General features: G+C 40.1%; 1 protein-coding gene across 1 annotated transcript in view; it reads right to left on the bottom strand.

Moving 5' to 3' along the window:
• Window positions 1–8,257: 8,257 nt before the first annotated feature.
• LOC121917261 (MORC family CW-type zinc finger protein 1-like) overlaps window positions 8,258–20,811 on the bottom strand; it is an 81,034-nt gene continuing 68,480 nt past the window's right edge. The window contains exons 24-27 of the mRNA XM_042443044.1: window positions 20,422–20,478; window positions 15,342–15,392; window positions 12,979–13,143; window positions 8,258–9,516 (exon numbers count right to left, since the gene is read on the bottom strand). Of these exons, the coding sequence (XP_042298978.1) occupies window positions 9,364–9,516; window positions 12,979–13,143; window positions 15,342–15,392; window positions 20,422–20,478 (426 nt within the window). The 3' untranslated portion in view covers window positions 8,258–9,363. The remainder of the gene's footprint in view (window positions 9,517–12,978; window positions 13,144–15,341; window positions 15,393–20,421; window positions 20,479–20,811) is intronic.

The following is a 20,811-nucleotide window of genomic DNA, read 5'->3' as shown; positions in this document are numbered from 1 at the left end:
TGCTCCAGAGACTAGAACACAGAACAATGAATGCAAGCTACAGGAAAAAAGATTCCACCTCATTAGAAGGGACTTATAGACAGGAAGAACTGTTAGACAGTGGAACACACTCCCTCAGAGAATGGTGGAGTCTCCTTCTTTGGAGGTCTTCAAGCAGAGAGGCTGGATGGCCATCTGTCAGGGATGCTTTGATTGGGATTTCCTGCATGGCAGGAGGTTGGACTGGATGGCCCTTGCAGTCTCTTCCAACTCTCCGATTCTATGTTTCTAAAAAGCAAAGCTTCATTTTGCCATTTTATATAAGCTCATACAAGCAGATATGGTATGTTAGACAACCTGGACCTAGAGCAAATAGGTCAAAAACAGCATTTTAAATTGTGTCTGGAAACAACTGGCAGCCAGTGGAGCTGTTGTAATAGGGGAGCTACATGGTCTTTGTATTTCTCCCCAATTAATACTCTACCAGAGGATGTTTCTGAACACTCTTCAAGGGCAGCCACATACACAAAAAGTTACAGTAATCCAAATGGAATGTAACTAAGAATTGTATATCATGACCTTATCAGGCATCTTTATGAATGGCTGCAGTTAGCACTGGAGCCTTAAATGTGCAAAAACACTCTTGGCTACCAAAGAAACCTGGTCCTCCAGGCTCAAGACTGAATCCAGGAGTACCCCCAAACTGTGACTCTGCATCTTCAGGGAGAGTGTAACTTCAACCAGCACAGGCTGAATCCCTATTCCCTGGTTTGTCTTTTGATTGATAAGGAGTACACCTGCTTTGTCTAGATAAAGCTTCAAATTGTTTGCTCTCATCCAATCTGTTACCAAGGTAAGAAACTGATTTAGAATGGAAACAGGTTCTTTGGAGTCAGTCAGAGAACAGAAATATGTTGGCACTTGGCAGTCATAAACACTGAGAGCACTGAACCCCAATCCTTTGGACAACCAGTAATTTCATGTAAATGTTGAACAGCATGGGAGCACGAACAAAACCCGGAAGGATAGATCAAGGGTCAAGGAATTGAGCAGGAATTCCTATGCATCACCTTCTGGGCTCATCCCTCCATGAAGGAACACAGCCATGAAGGGGCCAGCAAAGAGGAGGAGGCCTCCAGCGCTGGCAGCCTCCACCAGCTTTTTTGCTGCCTCTGAGGCCGGCAAAAAAGCCAGCGGGGGCCACCAGCGCTGGAGGCCTCCTCCTCTTTCCCAGCCCCTGATGGGGCCCCAGGAACTGTCAGAGGCCGGGAAAAAAGCTGCCGGGGGCCGCCAGCGCTGGAGGCCTCCTCCTCTTTGTCGGCCCCTTATAGGGCCCCAGGGCCCGCCAGAGGCCGGCAAAAAGGTCCTAGAGGCTCGCTGCCGCTGCCAGAGCCCTGTTGGAAGGCCCCAGCGATGACATCAGGCCTCCCAGAGGCCTGCTGCCGCCGTCGGAGCCCTGTAGCAGGGGCCCGGCGACCGCAACGGGCCTCCTAGAGGCTGAGACTTCGCCTCTAGGCCGCCGCCATTTTGTTTCTCAAAATGGCGGCGAAGTCTTGCGCAACCACGGAAAAAATATGAGGAGACTTCACCGCCAGTTTGAGAAATAAAATGGAGGTGCCCGGAGCGGCGAAAAGCCACAATTGGCGGCGGCGGTGGCAGGAGTGGGCAGGGGCCGGCCGAAAGGCCTCCGCGGGTCACATCCAGCCCGCGGGCCGGAGGCTGTCGACCCCTGATCGAAAAAGACACAACACAAAGGGAGAAGGGAATGGTGAGGGGGGGAGGGGATCAGGTCCAGCATGCTTCTCTCCCTCCGAGGCCTGGACCAAGGGATATGGACTTGAGGGAGGGCTCTTCTTCTTCAGGCTAGCCCTGGTGGAGCTGGGCCTGCCTGGTCAACTCCCTCGCAGGCCGGAAAATGACAGTTATGGCCATCCAGCCTCTGTTTGAAGACCTCTAAGGGAGGAGACTCCACTACATTCTGAGGGAGTTTGTTCCACTGTCGAACAGCCCTTGGTCAGGAAGTTCCTTTCTAATGTTGAGGTGGAATCTCTTTTCCTTTAGTTTGCATCCATTGTTCCGCGTTCTACTCTCTAGAATAGCAGAAAACAAGCTTACTCCCTCCTCAATATGACATCCCTTCAAATGTTTAAACAGGGATATCATATCACCTCTTAACCTTCTCTTCTCCAGGCTAAACATCACCAGCTCCCTGAGTCGTTCCTCGTAGGGCATGGCTTCCAGACCCTTCACCATTTTAGTCGCTCTCATTTGGACACGCTCCAGTTTCTCAATGTTCTTTTTTAATTGTGGTGCCCAGAACTGGACACAGTATTCTAGGTGGGGCCTGACCAAAGCAGAATACAGTGGCACTATTACTTCACTTGATATAGACACTATACTTCTACTGATGCAGCCTAAAATTGCATTGGCCTTGTTAGCTGCCGCATCGCACTGTTGACTCATGTTCAACTTATGGTCTACTTGGACTCCTAGATCCCTTTCACATCTAGTCTTGTTCAGCCAGGTGTCCCCCATACTATATCTGTGCATTTCATTTTTCCGCCCTCAGTGCAGTACCTTACATTTCTCTGGGTTGAATTTCATTTTGTTAGCTTTGGCCCAGTTTTCTAGTCTGTTCAGGTCATTTTGAATCTTGATCCTGTCCTCTGGAGTATTAGCTATTCCTCCTAATTTGGTGTCATCTGCAAATTTGATAAGTATGCCCCCAATTTTGTCCTCCAAGTCATTGATAAAGATGTTGAATAGCACTCGGCCCAGGACCCCACTGGTCACTTCTCTCCAGGATGAAAAGGAGCCATTGTTGAGCACCCCTTGGGTCCGGCCGGTCAACCAATAACAAATCCATGTAACAGTTATTTTGTCTAGCCCACATTTTACAAGCTTGTTTGCAAGAATATCATGGGGAACCCTGTCAAAAGCCTTACTGAAATCAAGATATACTATATCCACAGCATTCCCTTCATCTAACAAACTGGTAATTTTATCAAAAAAAGAGATTGGGTTTGTCTGGTATGACTTCTTTGTCTGAAACCCATGTTGACTTTTTGTGATTATGGCATTGCTTTCCAGATGTTCATATTTAGAAGCACACAAAAGGGAACAGTGGCCTACAAGTCTGCCAGAGGACTTTTTCTTTCAGTCTCCCCTAATTTGTGGAATGATCTGCTGGAAGAGATTTGACAGCTGAATATGCTGTCTGAGTTTATAAGAGCATTATAAAGCAGTCTCTTCCAGCAGGCTTATCCAGATGATTTTTAAATTGTGAATGTTAAATGTGGATTGTTTTAATATGTGTATATCTTATTTGTTCTTTTAACTGATGTGTTTTAACTGATGTTGTTTGTCTGTTGATTGTTGTTGTTTCCCACCCTTGATCCATGAAGAAAGATGGGAAATAAATAAATATTATCATTATATTTTTAAAAATTTCTGTCCCAATCACAGCATCACAAACATAACTTCTCTCTCTCCTGACCGAATCCAACATCATTCAGTGAATGTCAATTTAAAAGTGGGATTTCCAAGTCTTAGACCTGAAGTAACCATTATACAGCACTGCCTCTTCTATAGTGGCTCTATAGATATGGATATCAGTCTCACTTAGGCCAGGAATTCTTTGTGTCACCTTGGACACACTGCTATCTTTTTGCCTCCATTCCTCTATTAGAGTAACACTTGCCTATCCTACAAAGTTCTTTGGAGTATTCCTTCCCCAAGAAAACCCTATGAAATTCACAAGATTACCATAAATTGACAGGTGACATGAAGACACACACATTCATATCCTAATTGCTACAGAACACATTAATAAGTAACCAATACTGACAGTTTAATTTATTACCATGGTTAAAAAAAAGTTCCAGAAAAAACTGACAGAACTACATGTATTTTGCACTCTAAATCTTTAGTCATTCAAATGAAACAACATCATAGGGATTAATGAACAAAGTAGAAGTGATCTGATTAGAAAGCCATAGAAGACTAAGCCATAGAAATTCAGTTATCAACTAAGGACTTCAGGAAAAAATGCTTATAAATTGGCATTTTGTCAATTCCTTTCAAGTACTGCATTCCACAACATGGTAATAGCTGAAGTACATTGAAAATATATTAAGATGTATTACGGTAATGTTTAAAGTTGACTTGAAATTACCGTGCTAACGTGGATACAGCAAATATAGAAGAAAATGACTCCTTACCTTATTCATGTCAAATGTTTCAAAGACTTGCTCAACATATTTATTGGCTTCTGGACTGAGCCCCTGTAGACCCAACACTGATTTAAATTCATGTAGACAAAGCTGTCCAGATGGACATTCCCTCATAAACTTTGTATACCAGTGGTGGATCTCCATAGCATTAATGTCATCTGCTGACCCGCCGGCACCCATGATGATCAACATTCCAAATATCCTTTTTTCCCCAGTATATTTTCATCCAAATGATTGATTTGTCCAGTGGTAATGGTTTTGCTTGCAAGCACCGTTCAAACGCTACCTTGCCATATAAAGAAAGAGCTATCATAAACCTCTTTACAGATCACTGCAGAAATAGGCTATGTATATATAGCTTCCTAGCAAGATTACCTTCCGGGCAGAGTTTAAATGCAGAAAGGTTTTATCAGTGGGTGGCAGTCTTCTCTCAGCCTGTACAAAACAGAAAGATGCCTCTGGATGTTAGTTATGGCACCGTATTGTACAGCAATATCAACTGTTTTTTTGTGTGTGTGTGTGTGTGGATGTTGCTTAGTTGTTTTGAATAGCTGTGGCAATTTTTGAACCTGGTTTCATTTAGAAGTGAGACTTTTGAAAAGAAGTGTAAAGGACTGTCTCAGTAATGGCTGTATGTGAAATCTCTTATCCCAAAATGCTTACTACTTCTTTTGGTGCCACACAAAGTCTCTTGGAGGTCTCTCATTTTTTGGGGTGGGGGTGGGGGTAATTGAAACTAATTTGATGGCAAGTAACGTATTGAAACATAGATATTTTTGTGTGTTTTCCAGGCTGTGACCACATTCTGGAAGAATTTATTCCTGACGTTTTGCCTGCATCTGTGGCTGGTGGCATGGAGTTGTGTGGAGTATTTACACCTGTGGGACACTTGGTTGAGATGAAGTGGTTAACATGCAAATCACTTCCTCCAAGGATCCCACATGTATGTATGTGTATATATATATATATATACATACACACTCTACATACTTCCATGCCACCATCCTCTGAAGATGCCAGCCACAGATGCAGGCAAAACGTCAGAAATAAATTCTTCCAGAACGTGGCCACGTAGCCCAGAAAGCCCATAAAAAACTATGGATGCCAGCTGTAAAAGCCTTTGACTTCAATATTTGGACGTTTTACAGACAACAAAATCATTAGGACCTATGTTTTTATCAATTGGTAGACTTTGATTCTTGAAAGTCTAAGCCCTGGCCAAGGAACCCCTTTTCTTTGAAGAGATGATAGAGGGTGGGTGGGAATCTGTTGGGGTCCACACTGGTCAATGGGGCAAGATCTGTTTTTAAAGCATGTTTGCTTTCCTGACTGGGGAAGGAAAGTGGCTACTTTCTTCTCAGATGCTCACAATAAATTTGTTGAATAAAATTTAACATTTAGATCAGGACTGAGCAACTGTGATGGGTTCCACTCCAAGGACTACAAGTACTGCCAATCCCCAGCCCCATAACTGAAGTACTTCAAGTTTTGAAAATGTGGTTTTGAGACTGTGTATGTTGTGATTCAGAAAAACCTTGTGGGCCACACTTTATTCAGCTCTGCTTAAAGCTGCAAGCTTGAAGGCTGAGTTGATCCGTGCAAAAAGAGCACATTCAGTGACTAAGGTTAGACCAACTATTTTCCTTTTCATTTTGAACAACTGCTAATTTCAGTAACTATTATGCTATTGTATCCAACATGCAATTTTCACAGATAGACTTGGAAAGAATATTTGAAAATATTTGAAAAAATATGTGTATCTTAAGTGGGAAACCCTGAGTAGGACAATCTTGGACTAGCAAAAATCTTTAGTTTTGGTCTTACTCTGTGTTAAATTCACACACGTTGGCTTTGCACAGAAAATAGGATTTTGTACACAGGAAACACATTCACCCCACCTCACACACCCATGTGTGAATTTTGCACAAAATGTCCCAGCAACAGAATTTTCAATGAATATTTCTGCATTTTGTGCATATGCCCTGAATGACGAATACTCTTCAATCTATTCCCACTGCACACTGGGAAGAAAACTGATAACATTGCTTGTTGCTTCTTTTGAGAAGGAAATTAGTGAAGAATTACATTGCTTCTTACCAAATTTTCATTTTAACCACATGCAACTATGTACATGTAAATACATTTAGCTTGCGTGTATAATATTATAATCTAACCATATAATTTTAATTTTGCAAAATGTTTATGTTACAACTATTGGCATTAGATTGATATATGGGAATTATCATACATGAGTAACATTAGTTAAAAAAACATTATGAAGGATTCTCTATGGTGTGGCCTAGGAGGTCAATGTGGAGAGTGGCACCATGAGTTATGCAGCAGGTGATGGCAACCCTAATGACACCACTGGTGTAAAGGAGTCTGAATGCCATTGTCCATTTGTAAATCACAACTGCCATCTTTTTGGACTTGGTAAATAGTTACAGGAATTATAGTCCACCACTTCGGGACAGTCAAAAGATTCACACACTTGACTTTAACATTCCCTTTGGGGGAATGCCTACAACCCTTTGAAGTTCCAATGCCAAGCAAAAGTAGACACTGTGGCCCTGTGAAGAGGACTGATCTTTGGGTGGTGCTGTACTGGATTTTTTCCAAGTAGTTTTAATGCTGTTATACATAACTGACTGGGATTAAATCTGCAATGGTTGCATTTAATTTTCCTGTTCCGTTGCCTTGTAATACCTTTTCAGGCAAAAGATAGGCTACCAATAGTCAAACAAATTCAGTTAAGAAACTGAGAAATACAAAAACATAGGCACTATTACCTGCCCTCTTCTTTGTGAGATGTTTACAAAGCTCAAGCAGCATACTTGAAAATTTTGTACCCATCCCTTCTATGCTCCTCTGAATAGCATGATGAAATACATATGTACGTACGTATGCCCCAAAACTATTTATGCATGATAGAAAACAAATATAGTTGTCCTTCACATTTCAGTAGACTTCAGTATACCTCAGTAGACTTTAAAAAGGAGACTGAGGTGAAATATTTTCCTCAAATTAAGCATCAAGCATAATTCCCTCTTACGTTTTTGCTGTAGGAAGCAGAGTTGTTAAAAAAGGGAAAGATGCCTTTCTTTGCTGCTTGACCTCGAAATCCTTTTGAAAAAAGCACTCCATCATGCAAGCTGTGTGGTTTTAATAGACTGTAAGCCTATAAAAGCTATTTAAAACAGATGAATGTCTTCAAGAACTGTGGAAGTAAGCAGGTGAAATAAACAGCAATTACAATTTGTATTTGGTATCATTGAGATGATGATATTTTTCCAGAGATGGTTGATGATTGTGCAACAGCATTAGATATTGTATTTAAAATCAGTTCTATAAATAGCTAATATGGTGCTGAGATAAAAGAATAACATTCTAGAGATTGAGAAGTGGAGAAAACTTTAGGAAATTAGAAGAAATTGTAGATTTCAGCAGTAGTTCCAATTCAAGGTTAGTAATGCTGCAAAATGTGCCATTTCAGTCTGCTGAAGCCACGGTACTGGCTTCCTGAACACATGGCTTTAAAAAATGTGAATGGTCATTGGTTGTTTGTCCTCCCTACCTTCTCCCACACAAATTATTTCTTTTCCCTTCTTGTCAGTCTGATTAAACGTTGATATCTGCACTCATGTTCACACAAGCTTTCATCTTCCTCAGGTTTTGCAAACTTATTTTAAACCCAAGGTTTTAGACTCTGGTTCAGTTGGAAAGCCCATTTATAATCAAACATAGTTAGAGGTGTTTCAGACATAACCACAATTTAAAAAAATATTGTTATAATGAACAAGGGAAGGAACAGGGAATGTGTTCTAGAGAAAGCAGGATCCTAAAGTTGGATCCAAACTTTTTTAAAAAACCTGATTTGCAAGGAGCCAATATTATCTGTTTGAAACTCTTAAGAACTCTAGGCGGTCGATGTGGATGATAGTGAGCTAAATACATCAGTGAGCTGACTTGTGAAAAGCAGCTTACAAAAGAGCTTCCACTGTTTCTAAAACAATTTTTTAAAAACTGATTTTTTAAGTGACTGACTGAACTATAAAAATAGTCTGTACTAAAAAGCAAGTGAGCAAGCAAAAGTAAAGCAAAAACAAAAGCATGCACCTCTATTGGAACATGAGACAATGGCGAGAAAATGAATTGGCATCTCAGTTGAAATTATTTCCTCTGGCATGCCAAAATCACAGTGAATCTGTTACTCAGCATAGTGGGGAAATTTGAGTTCTTAGTTATGATGTCTTACCCTAAATGTTCATGGTGACACAGTTTACCTTGCAATTATAAAATAATACTGCAGCTAACCCTCCACAGATTGTTGGTTTAAAATGCGAATTAGATCTCTATGGTTGGTGGGCAAGTGTCCCTCTCCTGATGCAACAACTTGCATCTGAGGAAGTAGATCAAGTCTATAAAAGCACATGCTTTTATTGTTGTTGTTTTTTTGCAGTTAATCTCAAAGGTGCTGCAAAATCCCTTTGCTTACTGATATTCCAGACTAACATGGCTATGTCTCTGAATTATTTTCCTTTATTAGACAAGGCAATCTCTAAAAACAGTTAACTCAAAATGAAAAACTTAGTTTTTATATTGCTACAAGTTTAACACATTATAATAAATAAGGACTGCATCCACACTGGAGAAATAACCCGGTTTGGCACTGCTTTAATTCTTTCTGGCTCAAGGCTATGGAATTCTGGGAGTTAGAGTTTGTTCTGGGTCCCAGAGCGGAAACTCCCAGAATTCCATAGCCTTGAGCTAGGGCAGTTAAAGCGGTGCCAAACCAGGCTATTTCTCCAGTGTGGATGTAGCCAAGGTCCATTTTTTCCAACAAAACAGTTACTACTTTTAAAAAGCCTCAATTTCAACATGTTTGTAATTCCACAAGAGCCTGTTTACAAGAGCACAGGCATCATTTTGATTATTCCCCTCCTCCACTACAGCCATACACATCAGTGGACTGCAGTGAAGTTCAAGGATTTTGCAAGGCAGTAATGTAGATGAAAGTAAATTATGATATGCAAAAACCAAAATGTATCTGAGAATGTTCCAGTTATCCATATTTCTTCTCCAAGCATCCTTTAACATGTAAACTTTCTGTAGGATACTTCTGTTATTTATTTATTTATTTATACATAGAGTGTTAAAAGTTTTTCTCAATATCTTCATCCTGTAAGACAGAGACACTTGCTTCACTGGTGTTGACTTTTCCAGTAGCAACTGTACAGCGATTTTCAGAGTTCAGATTCTCTTCTAGGAAGCTATCAATGTCTTCCAGCTTATTTATAAGAAGATGCTGAAAAAGAAGGCAACAAAAAGACATTATTACAATGTAACTAGATTTTTAGGTCCAAACTCCACATCATAGTCAACTGTACATAATATGACCACATGAGCATTGTTAGAACATGCATACTGGGAGAAACATACACACTGCAAACTACATGGGATGGGAGGAACATTCATTGAGGATATTATTTGCTATTTAACGTTTTTAATTTGTTGCCTGTTTTATTGAACCCTTTTCTGTATTGTTATATATTATTTATATGTATTATGCTATTATTTCTTAGATTGTACGCCATGGGCAGGTTTACTTTTATCTATTTTACTGTTTGTATGTACAGCGCTGTGCAAATCTACAGCACTATATAAATAAAGCATAGTAATAATAATAATAATAATAATAATAATAATAATAATAATAATAATGTTATTGTTTATTTATATAGAGCTATCAATGCACATGACACTTTATGTGTAAAACAACCATAAACAGTAGTTCTTGTTAATGGAACACAATCTAAAGGAAGGAATAATAAAAATATAAAACTTTACAATACAATTGTGAAACAAATTATCCAGATAAAATACAAAAATATAATATAAAACAAACTGAAACATAAATGTATGCAAAATATATAAGATTATAAAAAATATTAAATTTAACATTCCAAAAGCTTTGGAAAATTTAAAAATAATGAGGAAAGGAACAGTCGGTAAGTAACTCCAGGAGTATGGAAGAGCATGTGAAAAAGGATGAAGCCAAGCCAAGGAAGAGAAAACCTTTGGTTGGTTGAGAAGCCTAGAATTCCTAGAAAACAGATCTCAAGCAGGCTGATGAAAAGAAATAAGGGCTGAAATGTGTGTGCGTGCGTAAGCTAGGCTAGACAGTGAAATCGCAAGTAGTTTGGACCTTAGTGTCATATAATTTTTCAAATATGTTGGATGGGCAACTTTAGCCATTCTTGGAGAAACAGATTATCTGGAACCATTTCAGTCTAGTTTCAGGTCTCAGTACAGCACTGAAAAAGACTTGCTTATTCTAACTGACAACTTACTCCAGGGGAAAGACAGAAGAAATGCTACCCTGTTGGTATTCCTGGATGTCTCAGTGGCCAGCTCTATGAGATGGGAGTAGGAAGCACCATTCTGCAGTGGTTCCGTTCCTATCTAGAGGGCCAGTTCCAGAGCAGCACTGGGGAATTTGTTCAGCCCCATGCCTATTAAGTTGTGGGATGCCCTGGGGTTCCATCTTATCCCCCATGCTGTTCAATATGAAGACAGATATTGGGAGAAGTCATAAGGGGGGGGGTTGAAATGGGGTGCCATCAATATGCTAGTAATGCTCAGCAACATTTCTCCTTGTCACTGGAGTCAGCTGGGATGTGCAGATGCTGGATCACTGCCTGGATGCTGTAATGTGTTGGATGAAGGCCAATAAACTGAAACTGAATCCAATAAGATGGAGTCTTTGTGGACTGGTGGTTCCTGGGTCTGGGTATTGGGCATACAGTCTGTCCTGGATGGGGCTGCACTCCTCCTGAAGGAACAGGTGTGTAGCTTAGGAGTGCTCTTAGATTTATTCTTGTCATTGGAAGTCCAAATACACTCTGTGACATGGAGGGTTTGGTGCCAGCTTTGACTGGTGTGCCAGTGACGGTATTTCCTGGACAGAGCTAACATAGCCATAGTAGTCCATGCACTGATAACCTCCCAGTTAGACTACTGTAATGTGCTTTTTGTGGCGCTGAAAAATGCAGCAGATTGACTATTGACTGGAGTACCATATAGACACCTTACCATGTCAGTATTAAAAGCACTGCACCAGCTGCCACTAGGTTTTTGATCCAAATTCAAGGTGCTTGTGATGACATTTAAAGCCCTAAAGAGCATAGGACTTCCAAATTTGAAGGAACACTTCTCCCCATATATGTCTGCCTGGGGATTAAAATATGCTGGGGGAGCGCTCCTCCATTTCCCACCAGTGTGATTAATAAACTTGGTTAAGACATGAAAGAGGACCTTCTCAGCAGTTACATCACAATTGTGGAATACCTTCCCTCTGGAGACATGACTGACATCAACACCCATGTCATTTAGGCACCAAGTTAAAACTTGACTGTTCATCAAAGCCTTATTAGCTCATCCCAAATGCAGTGTACAAAGTTTTAATTTTAAAAAAAATATTTAAAAATCTGTTCTTGACATACCATTGCAGTTTAATATGTTTTTAGTTTTACTATTTTAAATTGCATAACTTGTTCTAATGCTTTTTTGAAGCTGCCCTGAGATCTTTTATATAGGGCAGGGTATAAATATGTTAATACATAAACAAGCAAATAAATGAAAGAATAACAAATATGTCAATAGGATTTCATATTGTAGAAAATTATGTTCTTATTAAGATTAAAAATAAATGCACAAAGCAAACAGTCAAAACAATGCAATCTAGTAAAGCAACTATCAGTATTTTGCAAAAAAGCCTTATAATGATAGAGGAGGATCTGAAGAAACTATGAAGTAACTGGCAAAGTATCAAAACTGTCACTTTAAATGCTAACTGGCTGAGCAGGTATATTGAAAAGCAAGTTTGTCTAACAATGCTGAACTCATTATGATCTGGGTTTAAACTTGGTTTGACTGATAATGTGGCACAGATTTTCGCACTGGGTTGTTTACATTCTAAACTCAACTCCATTTCAAAATTTATTATCATAATTCCTTTCTATCAAACGCAGTGGGCTTAAAGGAAAAGTTTATGACATATTTTCCCTACTACTTCCATATGATGCTGATGTCAGTAAAGGGTGTATCTCTCTACAAGCAGGATGTTGCATCTAAAAATCCCATCTTGATCAAATAATAATGGTATTTAACTTAAAAGTATAAAATAATCTTGCCATCTAATTCAGTTCAGTTGTCCTAGGCTTTATATCAAGAAGTTTCAAGATTCAAATGCACAAATTAAAAGTTAACTTGAATTTGTGCCAAGCTATGAATCAGTATACCAGTGTCTACTAATTAGAAATTTGTTTGGTTTTTTTGGTTATTTAAACATTTGTATTTTAACTGATAAATTATTATTTAAATTACTATTTAAATAAATTTGCATATAAAATACATATTTTATTTGTCTGGAATTTCAAAGGAAGTGTAACATTTATAACTTAGCAAACAAATGTTATTACTTGTGGAATGGAAACTTCCCCATCACCTCCACTCTCTATACAGCGTACCATACACATAACAAAACTGACCTTAACTATACTGTTTCCTTAGCTTCACTAATTAAAACTGATTTCTACTTGGCAGTATAATCAGCTGAAACCCTGTTAGATATTCAAATAAATTCTATATTCTCTAATAGAGGAAGATGTGTCAGCAGGGACAGAGAATCCTTCTCCTGCCCCAAAACACTAAAACAGTGGAAATCACTTAATTGAATCTAACATTAAAACAGAGTAATAGCACTTACTGGATGAATTTTCAATAGCAGCTGTGCTACTTTCTTCCGAAGATGCTCAAGTTTTTCTTCTGCAGCCTTTACCTGTCTTTTGCACAGATTAGTCTCTGTTTCAATGCCACGTACAGTTTCAGACTGGAGTTTTTTGTTAAGTTGCTGTTCATATTGCAGAAAATACTGAAATATATATTTACATCCTTGATATTTATTACATAATTTAAATCTTTTACATTCTGTTATTCAATTCCCCCTCTCAAATTAAAAATAGAAGGTGCTATTCTCTTTTTAAAATGTTGTTTAAGCCTTCTCCAAAAGGAGCTCTCTTTTTCTTTAGCCAAATAACAGGATGGCCAGAGTTGGCTGCTGTCAGAGGTGAACAAAATGTCACCACCCTGTTCTTCATATCAAAGCAGATCCATCCTCCTTTCATTTGCTCTTGCTTCCTCTCCTCACTCCCACCTTCCACTGCCTAATGCAGATGCTACAGTGTGCCTAATATTTAGAAAGGCTTACTTTATGAAACTGCAGAGTATTTTTAGTTGTTTTTATGTGGGGACAGTGAAACTACTGCCTAAACCTCAGGGCCAGGTGGGCGAAGGGGAGGCACAGATTGGTGCTCACACCATTTGCTTTGATACAAAAGGTTCAGTTCCTCACATTACCAGTTAAAGTGGGGATTGAGAATAGGGGACACATGGAAGCAATCCCATCACGATTTACCTAGTAAAAACCACATTCCTCCCAGTGCTTTTTTCCTGGTGAAAATACCATTTTCTCCAATGTTACCTTTGCAGTGTGTGTGTGTGTGTGTCTGAATCTTGGTGGGAAAACAGAACATGAGAGGAAGGGCTTCAAGCCCACATGTAAAATTCTTGATGAAGACTAGTTTTCTCTCACTTCAATGTGGCCTTGGTGACTTTCTTTTAAAAACTAGGGCTGATATTCTCAAGAGGTGGGGATAATGCTTTTCAAAACATTTTTTGCCACCCTCTGCAGCAGAAAGCTCTGCTCCTGAACAGGGACTTACTCGTGTGTGTGTGAGAGAGAGAGAGAGCGAGAGCGAGCGAGCACAGAAACAAGAAAAAATACCCACGTCTCCCACCACAGAAGGACCCACTTAAAAAACAAACAAACAGCAGTGATGGTCATTATAGATGATGGCTGACACCGCAAATGAGATGTTGGTAGGCACCTTGAACTGAAAAGCAATCCTTGATCATGTTGGTTATTCCCCCTAATGCTAGTTCCATAGGCAAAAGTTATGTGATTATCAAACATTTAACTTCTACACTTTGCTCTAAGGAGAAAGGGATGAAGCAAAAATTCTAAGAACCCTTGCACAGATGAGAGAGAAACTCTTCAGATCATATGAGGACTTCCAAAGCTATAATAGTATTCATCGTTCTCCCCTTTTCATCCTTTTATGGCAACTCCTGTGGTAAAGGTGGTGTCCAACAGCCCAAGGCTCCCCCACAAACCAGCCTACAACACCTTCTCGCCCCCTTTGATGCTTTAACATTTTGTTGTGGTAATACTTCCTATCTTCACTCCTCACACTCTTCTGTGTCCAAGCCTGTTCTAACAGTAACCTCTTGTCCTAAGTACAATGTCAAGTGTGAATTCAATGGCCAGTAGATTACATCAGAGCCTATTCTAACATGCCACTCAGCAAAGGGAGTGAAAAATTCTGTAACCAACAAGTATCACTTTGTGTTCACTTAACTTTTGTGCCTTAATAAAAATACTTTGCATTAATAGTATTGAGTATCTTCTGTGTATCATGCAATCACAATTCCAATTAAATCAATTTCAATAGCAGGCTATAACACAACAAAATATGAAAAGCTATGGGTTGAGATAAATACCTCTATAATGTGTATAGCTACATCCTGCTCCTGAAATTACAAATACTGTATACTGGAATTAGCAACAGCAGTTGCTTATAAGTATCTAAAAGGTAATTTGTACAAATTTAGAGACATTTTATATGCATTCTGTAATGAAAGAGTGTGATTAAAATACAGCAATCAGTGAGAAGAGGTAGCACCAGATTTCCAACAAATCCTGCAACAACTCTTTTCTCTGTATAACCCCCCAAAAAAAAAAAAAAGCCAACCTCCCTGTGACTCATAGGGTTGCCCTCTCTGCTGTCAAAACAGCTTCCTTGAGGAAGCAGGAAGTAGGAAAAGGGTTAGCCTAGTCTTCTCTTGCAAAAAGCAATTGAGTGATCTCTTTATGATCATTTGTTTTAATTGTATATAACTTCCGGTATTGCTTTTGCCATTTTGAAATCATCTGGAGACTTATTCAATAAAGAATACTTTGATCTAATGGGATCAGGTCAGAAAACATGAGCCATATTAAATAGGTTTTACCTCATCGATGTATAAAGTAACAGCCTTGTTCTTCTCCCAATGTTCATTCAGCTGGTTTTTTAAAATGAAACAATAGGAAGTCTTAGAAAATGCACAAGTGCGAACATCTTTTGCAGTTAAGAGACAAACTATGTTAATTTCATCAGGTGATTCTACTTTTTAGTGAATTTTTAAAAAATTGTCAGTATAGCAGGCATATTCCTGACAGGACCATGATCTAGAGCACTGAACCATTTGTCTCCTTCAGGGTCCTGTACCTTTGATCTACATTATCATAAGCAATCCCTTAGTCTGTGCAAACAGTTCCTTTATCCTACTGTATACACAGTGAATTGAGAAATAATAAATAGCCTATGCGTGAATAATCTGAGGACTGAATGACATTATATTAAGTTTGCACTGCTCGCAGTTTAAGATTTCAGTTTTTTTTATTAAAGGTTAAGTATCCTTTATGTGGAATTCCAAAATCTGAAATACTTCGAAAATCCAAAATCCTGAACTCAGGCGAGTTCTGTGTATACAAACTTTATTTCTCACATAAAATTATTTTAAAATATTATGTGTAAAATCACCTTCAGGCTATGTTTATGAGGTATATAAGAAAAATAAATTATTTTCATGTTTAGATTTGGGTTCCATCTCCAGGATGTCTCATTATATGCATGGACAGGTTGCTCACCTGTAACAGTATTTCTTCGAGTGGTCATCTGCAAATTCACACGAATGGGTTATTCTGCACCTGCGCAGCAATGCTCAGAAACTTCTAGAATCTCTGGGCAAAAGCTAGTTTGCAACTTTCTGCAACTTTTTGGCAGTAGCTTCGCCTATCCCATATATAGCCCCTAACGGTCCCGCTCTTCCTCAGTTCAAAGTACGCCATGCAAAATGCGACAGTAAAGATAGCAAAGTAAGCAGGACACTGAGGGGAGGATGGGCAGGATTTGTGTGAATTCACAGATGACCACTCAAAGAAATACCATTACAGGGTAGCAACCTGTCCTTCTTTGTGGTCTCTGTGAATCACACAAATGGGTTAGACTGACAAGCTTCAGGAGGGAGTGTCATGACATAAGTTTGTAAGTCAAATAACTGGATTTATTAACTACAATAAAGTCATGAATATCAAAGTGCACTTGTCACTGTTATTTATCAAACTCTATAGTTCAAGTGAAAGGAAAATGAATCATATGCAGTGCAATAGTCAATCAATCAAACTGTTCAGTTGAATTGTCAAATCCACTCCAAAAGTGAATAGCAAGAAAACAATACATGTAATCAATACCAAAACATGCAATCAATGGAATTCAGTGCAAACTCAGATGAAACTGAAGTGAAAAACTAGTCAGTGTAGACACTAAAGCAATACTGTGCTCCCAAAAGCTGCATCTTGTCTGGCTCTGGTGTCCAGCCTGTAATGTTTGATGAAAGTCAATGACTGGAACCAGACAGCAACTTTGCAGACATCTTCCAAGGGAACCTCAGTCAGAAAAGCGGAGGATGCAGCTACCACCCGAGTTCCATGGGTCCGAACCCGAACTGGAAGAGGTCTACCTCAGAGTTTGTAGCAGAGATGGATGGTACTGGCCACCCATTTAGAAAACCTCTGCACAGTCACAGGTAGTCCTTTATTGGCCTCTGAGTAGCACACAAACAGCCGCTCAGAGCACCTCGAAATCGAGGTTCTGTCCAGGTAGAAGGCCAATGCCCTCCAAACATCCAAAGCATGGAGCTGGAGTTCGATGTCGGTGGTTGGGTTTGGGGCCAGTGGCGGCAATACATCTTTGATAGGATCTGGTTCATGTGAAAGGCTGATACCACCTTTGGCAGAAAGGTGATATCGGTACAGAGGACCACTTTGTCCCTGTGAAAGTGGAGGTAAGGTTGGTCCACCCGTAAGGCACAGAGTTCGCTTGCCTAGCAAGCAGATGTGATAGCCACAAGGAATGCTTTTTTCCAGATCAGTAATCTCATGTCTATAGTGGCCATGGGTTCAAAGGGCTTGGATGCCAAACAGGAAAGCACAAGGTCTAAACTCCATGCCGGTGTCAATACCAAGGATGGAGGATGGAGACTGTTGAATCCTCTGAGGAATCTCTGTATCAAAGGGTTTTTGAAGAGGGAATGTCTGCCCTTGAAATGGTAATGAGAACAAGTGGCTGACAGGTAACACTTGATAGAAGTCAAACAGAGCCCAGCATCTGCTAGGGACATTAGGAACTCCAAAACCATTGCTTGGGATGGAGGAATGTGTCTGTCCAGAAGAAAAGCAAAGAACTTGTCCCATTTATATTGGTAAGACTTTTGTGTTGAAGGCTTCTGCGACACCAAGATAACATCTTTGATAGGATCTGGTAAAGACGTCAAGGAGAAATCCTCCATGCAACCAATGAGAGGGTCTCCATGTTGGGATGGAGAACAAGGCCTCTGTGCAGAGACAGGAGGTTGGGATCAAATGCCAGCTGGAGGTAAGTCCTTTGGGAGAGATGGAATAGACGAGCGAACCAGGGTTGTCTCGGCCATGTCATCTTTGCCATGGTCCTCATGATAAGTGGGAAGGGAGGAAATACATAAATCAGCCCTTCTGACCACTCGAACTGGAAGGCATCTCCTAGTGAGCCTGGAGCACGGGACTTTTCCTGCTTGTCTTCCTGCTTCCTCTTGGATGATTTTTTAGTCGCTTCACCATGTTCTTTCCCTGATCTAAGGGATTTGTCTTTATGAGCAATTGAAGTGGACGGCCTCGTAAAAGGCTCTTGGTGAGAAACTGAAGTAGAGGCTGGTGACGGTTGAAGGACTTTCTCATAAAGGAAGGCGTTCAATTTTTGATTTCAGTTCTTCAAGCCCTGTGTAGTCATGGCCTTACAATGGGGACAATCTTTAGGAATATGGGTCTCCCCCAAACACAGGACACATTTATCATGTCAATCCAAGATTGGGATTTTAACCCTGCATTCAGAACATCTTTTGAAAGAAGCCATCATACAAAGAATGGTCTAACAATACCGTAGTCAATCTGAAGTTAACAAACAAGGTCCGTAGGATTAATCCGTTGAGAGTGGTCAAGGACAATTCCATTGGTCAAAGTCCAGAGATGTGAGAAAAGGCCAATAGCAAGGATAAACCGAGCTAGCGAAGTTCCTCGAGCTGCTAAGTGTGGCAGAATGAAGGAACTGAGGAAGAGTGGGAATGTTAGGGGCTATATATGGGATGGGCGGAGCTACCGCCAAAAAGTTGCAAACTTTTGCCCAGAGATTCTAGAAGTTTCTGAGCATTGCTGCGCAGGCACAGAATAACCCATTTGTGTGATTTGCAGGGACCACGAAGAAGAACCCCACCTCTTCTGTCACCCAACCTCTGAAAGAAATGCCTCCAATGCCCCCTATGGGGGTTGGGGCAATTTCACTATTCTTAGGGTTCCTTGGGGCCATTCTGAATCCAAGAAAGAGCATTTTTCAACATGAAGTCATGAGACAATCAAATTCAGGTTACTTCATATTGGGGGGGGGGGGAAGCATGTCCTGGGCTGAAAACAGATATGTGTGTGTGTGTGTGCGCATTACAAAATGTGGCAAAATAAGGAACAATAAGGTGCAATGGGTGCAAAACTAATTTTCTGGGGGGAAATGGGGGTTGGTAAGAAGCCTGTTGTTCAGTGCTGTAAATTCAGCTTCAGCTTACAGCAACCCTATGAATGAGAAACCTCCAAGGACATTATCACATGGAGCATGGGATGTCATTGTCCCATCCCTGTCCTATGCTTATCGCGTCATCATGGAAAGCACTTTCACACAAAACCTCACTTATTGGGACATTGTCTCATCTAGAAAGCACGACTGATGTGACTGTGTGAAAGGCTTTCTCACTATATTGCACTGATCCCATGAATGTCTTGTGAATTAAGTGGAATTGTCCCTTCATTTCCTCTAATTTTGTTATTATCGGAGGATCCCGATAACACAATTCCACTTCATTGATGGGGCATTCATGGGATCAGCAAGATGTAGTGAGAAAGCCTTTCACGTGATCACATTCAATTGCACTTTCTGGATGAGATAAAGATGCCCGTCCCCATGTGATAAAGTTCCAAGTTATGCTATTATCAATAACCCTACTCAGGTCTTGCAAACTCAGAGTTGTGGCTTCCTTGATTGAGTCCCTCCAACTTTACTACTAACTCCAACTTTATCAAGCATTATTCTCTTTTCTAACAAGTCATGTCTTCTCATGAAAGGACCAAAATATGAGTCTCGTTTTAGTTATCTTGGCTCCTAGGGACAGTTCAGGAATGATTTGCTGTAGGACCCATTTATATGTCGTTTCAGCAGTCCACAGTATCTGTAGATCTTCTCCAGCATCACATTTCAAATGAGTTTACTTTCTTCCTATCAACTTTCTTCACTGTTCAGTTTTCACAAACATGCACATACATTGGAAATACAATGGCAATGTTGCCCTCCACTACTGTTGCTGATCAGCAGCTGTTTTTTGGGGCTACAAAAACAGCATGGGGGTTGCATGTGGCCTGCAGGTTACATTTTCTCTATTCCTACCAAAGAGACTAGTCATATGAGTGTTAAATGGATCACCCATTTCCATGTTCTGATTTATATCCCACACATCAATAGCTTGCCAGGGATTCTTAGAAAGTAGTTAAAAAGCTAAACAGCAGCAACATAATAAATAAAACATTCAGGGATAGCTGTGTTGGCCATTTAACAAATACAAACAAAAATCCATCAGTGATACCTTCACTGGCCAACCAAAATGCACAATATACTTGTTGCAACAACTATATTTGCATTTTGGTTGGCCAATAAAGGTATCACTGATGAACAGAATACGGAGACTCATAACATGAGAATCAATGCGGTGTAGTGATTTGAGCTACTATGGGAAGCCACTGAGTGATCTCGGGCAAGTCACATTCTTTCAATCTCAGAAGAATGCCAAATCCCCCTCTGAACAGCTAAGAAAACCCATCAAGGAAACTAAATGCAGAAGCCAAAATAAGCACACTGTTATCTAAAATTGCACCTATCTCAGAATTTCTGATAAAAATTTATTTAAAAAATCTATTTACCAATATTTTCCAAGTTGATAATGCGATGGTGAAATCCAAGGAGTGAATAAAATACCACTAGGGAGTGAGTCAGACAGTTAGGACAGTAACCAGAATCTTGTTCTGCTATCAACATAATTAGCATTTACTTCTGCCATATAACTGAAATTAGTATGATTGTGGTGTTTTATAGACGGGCCCTACTGGGCACCGTTGTTACGCGCAAGGGGTGGCACTTCCTGGCGCGCCTTGCCCCTCGCACGTAATGAGGGCATCAAAATGGTGGCGCCCTATACAGATGGGTGTTGCCATTTTGACGTGACAAATGCTTAGCATCCGCATGTTGCAGCGCAGTTGTGACGCCGCAAGGGTGCCATTGACACCTTGCAGCGTCATAATTGCGCTGCAAGA

The sequence above is a fragment of the Sceloporus undulatus genome, unplaced genomic scaffold (genome assembly GCF_019175285.1).
Source record: "Sceloporus undulatus isolate JIND9_A2432 ecotype Alabama unplaced genomic scaffold, SceUnd_v1.1 scaffold_13, whole genome shotgun sequence".
In the NCBI taxonomy this organism is placed as follows: domain Eukaryota; kingdom Metazoa; phylum Chordata; class Lepidosauria; order Squamata; family Phrynosomatidae; genus Sceloporus; species Sceloporus undulatus.
This window is presented reverse-complemented; position numbering and strand designations above follow the sequence as displayed.